At 34.2% G+C, this 4,650-nt stretch overlaps 1 protein-coding gene across 1 annotated transcript; it reads right to left on the bottom strand.

Annotated features, from left to right (window-relative positions):
- Positions 1–2,048: 2,048 nt before the first annotated feature.
- Positions 2,049–2,783, bottom strand: LOC145565032 (uncharacterized). Its single transcript, XM_081625149.1, has one exon. It carries the CDS (start codon positions 2,781–2,783, stop codon positions 2,049–2,051), a length of 735 nt encoding a protein of 244 aa, XP_081481275.1.
- Positions 2,784–4,650: the final 1,867 nt, after the last annotated feature.

Raw genomic sequence — 4,650 nt, 5'->3', positions numbered from 1 at the left:
AAGCGATATGATATCGTATGTCTAATTATTTTACAATATCAAAAGGGGTGATATGATCGTATTTAACATCCAAGCTAAGTTTAGGACAATCCGGGCATCGCCTTGGCACAAAACTAGCACTTTTATATTCTGATCTAACAACCATATGTGAGTGCAACTAGGTGTAGGACTTTAGATACTCTAGGAAGAATTTCATGAATCACATTCATAAGCATCTAATAACCAAGATCATTGCATAACACATAAAGAACATATAATTGTACCTTTGAAGCGTGATTCCACGTGCGATCGAGCAAGAACAATGGAAGATAAAGAGCCCCAAGCGTGATTCCTCTACTTGGTCCACGGGCACAAGTTAAACCTCCACTAATGCTAGTTAGTCATGATTGAACGCTTCAATCAACCTTTAACGGAGAAGAGAGGAATGAATGAGCCACGAACCACCACCACAACCACCGTGAGCAACCACCTTGCTTGGGTGGTCCGTACCGTACAGACAAAGGGGAGGAAGAGAGAGGGGTTAGGGTGTTTGTTTGCTCGCTTCACAATTTACAGTATAGGTAAATTATGACTTATGTCAACCCTAGGCATAACCTCTATTTATAAATCACATATATAATTAGAGTCCATGTGAAGCCTAAACTCCCATCCCACATCTAACTACATTAGCCCTACTCCTTACGTGGCTTGTCATATCCTCATGAGGCCCATTAATGGGCCTATTACTTGTTTAACCCAGTACCCGTATTGTGTGACCTCATAGGACCCATTCTATTGGGTTTTGGACTATTTAACTAACCTAAAGATCATTTGTCATATCTAGCACTAAACAATGACGACCCAAAAGAATGAACTTATTATCTCCATAATAGCGATCCTTGATATATCTAGTAATTGCACTTATCGAAGACATAATTCCTTTACTAGGCCACTTGTCTGAGACAAGTGCGCAATATTCAAATTCCTCTTCCTCCTAATAATATCATATTTTCCCACTCTTTTTTAAGTGAGGTGGTCCCATTTTCTCTCTTCCCTTTCTTAATTACTTCCATTACACTAGCTAATCTTTGCCCCTCAAATTTTAACTGGTAACCGCAACCCCCTTCAAAGTTGTACATAACATTTAACGGAGGTAGTATAATAGTGTTTATTTAAACATGTTATGCTATGTATCTTTTGTGTTATTTAGAGAAACTATTGTTATTATTTTGGTGTTTACTAGTATTATTTTGCTTAGAAAATGGAAGAACCTTTTTTGTGTTATTGGGGTGGAGAAGTTGTGGAAAGAAGAGAAAATGTTACATTTACAAGTGGTGAGAAGAAATTTGTGTTTCTCAAATCTTCCACGGACTTCTCACAAGTGTTGAACTTGTGAAATGATCCAACATATGTGGATTTAAGGGTGCAAATGAAGTAATGTGTTTCTGCCTTTCTGGTGCATATACACTTCTTCCTTAATAATGATAATTCCTTAGACCATCATTTACAATGAAAAAAATTAAAAGGTTCATGGGTCACTATCAAACTTTCTCTCTCATCCACATCACCAAACCAAACCATTTTTATTTTCCCTCTTAACAATGAACCAAAAATAAATGGTTCATCATATTTTCCATACCCCACTTCATTTTATCCTTTTTATTTATATTTTGTTTACCGAATGATTAACGTAGTTAATTATAATTAACGTATTAATTTTAATTAGCGTAGTTAATTATAATTAACGTAATTAATTTTAATTAGCGTAGTTAATTATAATTAACGTAATTAATTTTAATTAACGTAATGAACTTTAATAAGCGTACGTAGTTATAATTAGTTTGATTAATTGTAATTAACTTATGTAATTGTGATTATAGTAATAACTTATTTACATTTCACACAAACAATTCTAAATAAAATACATTAATTCATAATAAAATACATTAAATTCATAATAAAATACATAAGTTGCATAATAAAAAAAACGTTTATTTAACACTAGTCATTCAGAATTACTATAATATAACCAGAATAATTCAATCGAAGAGAAATACATAGAGATTTTTTTAGTTTTGTGTACGCCCGAATTTCCTCCAAATATGCTCAACCAAATCGTGTTTCAATTGCAAATGAGCTTGTTGATCTTCGATCCCTGTTCTTCGTTGTAAATATATGTTGATATCAACTATACGCTCATTGTCGCACTCAAAATTGTCGTCGATGTTGTCTTGACTAGAATTAAACTCAGAAGCATCCGTGTAATTTAAATAAGACTCACGTTCATCCTCAACAATCATATTATGCATTATGATGCACGATAACATAATTTTATGAAGTATGTCGACATCCCATGCAAGGGAAGGTTTTCGAATGATAGCAAATCGAGCTTGCAACACTCCAAAAGCCCGTTCAACATCTTTTCGTGCTGCTTCTTGGTGTTGTGCGAACAATTTATCCTTCCGGGTTTGAGGACTAGTAATGGACTTCACAAAAGTAGACCATTTAGGATAAATGCCATCAGTTAGGTAATATCCCTTGTTGTAGTTACGACCGTTAACAACGAAGTTAACAGGAGGAGTACGACCCTCTAAGACATCTTCAAACACCGGAGATCGATGAAGCACATTGATATCGCTGCACCTTCCTGGCATACCAAAGAAGGAGTGCCATATCCATAAATCTTGATCAGCAACAGCCTCTAGAACAAGAGTAGCTACCCCTTCTCGTCCTTGATATTGTCCTTTCCATGCGTTTGGACAATTCTTCCACTCCCAATGCATGCAATCAATGCTTCCAATCATCCCTGGAAACCCACGTTCGTCCGCAATTCGTAGCAATGTTGTGTTAGAAGTTGCGTGAAGTTTGGTTGAGTGCAAGGAATTTCAAATTCCCCCTCCTCATCATCATCTTCATCATCTTCATCTTCATTGTGCTCATCAACATCACTGTTGGAGATCGGTTCATTGTAATTATTTTGTGACATTGGGTTATGTTGGAAATTTGGTTGGCTTTGCCCATAATAAAAGTTAGGACTATAATTATGGGGGTTAAAAGGTGGTTGATAATTTTGGTGGCTCTCTTGCGAATAATTAGCTGGGAAATTTGTGGGTTGTTGTAGGTAATTAGGATGGTTTTGGAGATAATTATTCGAATTATGTAAAGTGTTTTGTTGGATGTTTCTCTTGGGTTTACGCTTGGTGGTTGAATTTGGAATTGTGGGGATATGATTAGGATTGTTTGGATTCATACTGAAGGTATTTTTTTTTTGGTTTTTTGGGATTTTGGAGTGACTTTGTGATGTTTGGTTTTTTACAAAGTAGTAGAAATAGGGTTGATATTTTTTTTTTTGAGAAAGTATATCAATATTGATCTCTATTTATAGAGAATGAAAAAATAGGAATTTTGGTATTTTTTTTTTTTTTTTTTGAAAAATATATTTTGAGATATTAACGTTACAATAATTGCAACGTTTAATTAAAATGCAACCAATAACAAGCCGCCACTTGTCGCATAAACAATGGCCCTTGTTGGATGATTCCATGCGTGAGTTTATCATGAAATTTTTCGTCTGATGAAATTTTTCATGATATTTCATCACAAACCATTAATCTTTCTCATTGTTAAGGGCATACCAAAATGGTTCATGGACCAAACCTTTTTTTTTTTTCATTGTTAGTGATGCCCTTAAGAGCCATGTGGGTGGCTTTTTCAAAGACACGAAGTTCCACAATGCAGTTGTGTATATCGAATTGGTTCAAAAGCACGTGACAACGGAGACAAACTTGGGTCATATCCTAGATGATACTCCCTTGGTCCCTTAATTTTTGCTCTATTTGTTTTTTCACGGTCTTTTAGGTGTATCTTTGACCGCATATATTTTTAATTACGTATTAGTAAAAATTATAAAAAGTATATACTCCCGTCGTCTCATAATATAGTTACTATTTTCCTTTTTTAAAGAACCAAAATGTTGTTCCTATTTCTATTTTTGGATAGTATGTAAAGATTATTATACACTCATTTTTTAACTTTATTAATTGTACTTTCTAATTTACCCTTGAGTTTTGCACATGCCTTATACTTTTTTCACTTTCTCTCTCTAACTTTTGTCTATTATTGTACTTTTCAAATTTATTAATGTACTTTATCCACTTTTTTCTTCTATTTCTTAAATACCATGAAACAACACAAATAAAAACTATATTATGGGACGGAGGAAGTGTTATGAAACTATATATTACGACGAATCTAACAAGATCTCATATGATAATGTTTTGTGGTACAAATTAATGAGAATTGATGGTTAAAATTTTTTAAATTTGACCCTCAAAAAGCAAATGGAGCAAAAATAAAGGGAAGGAAGGAGTACTTCTTAGGGTAAATATAACCTAAGCTAGCACCATGCATGAACTCACAATGAATGTACCGACAATAAAGTCCAAAATATAGAGCTGAGAATACTATAAGTCATTAACTCTCCAGTTACTCTTTCATGCCCTTGCTCAACAAGTATCCAGTCACCTCAGTCAGATGTAATCCTTAGAATATGACTGAGCATTAGATTTCCTTGTCTGTTTCAGGTACTTCTAACAAGCATGATAGTCAAAGTATGTAGATAAAATAGAACTAGGTTATATGCACGTCAAGGATCGGAAGAGAGCTGTGTTG

This window comes from Chenopodium album, chromosome 10 (genome assembly GCF_948465745.1).
Source record: "Chenopodium album chromosome 10, dcCheAlbu1.1, whole genome shotgun sequence".
Taxonomy (NCBI): domain Eukaryota; kingdom Viridiplantae; phylum Streptophyta; class Magnoliopsida; order Caryophyllales; family Amaranthaceae; genus Chenopodium; species Chenopodium album.
This window is presented reverse-complemented; position numbering and strand designations above follow the sequence as displayed.

What these genes read in the sequence shown, in the direction of transcription:
- LOC145565032 (XM_081625149.1), bottom strand. Translation starts at nt 2,783, where the DNA reads ATGATTGGAAGCATTGATTGCATGCATTGGGAGTGGAAGAATTGTCCA.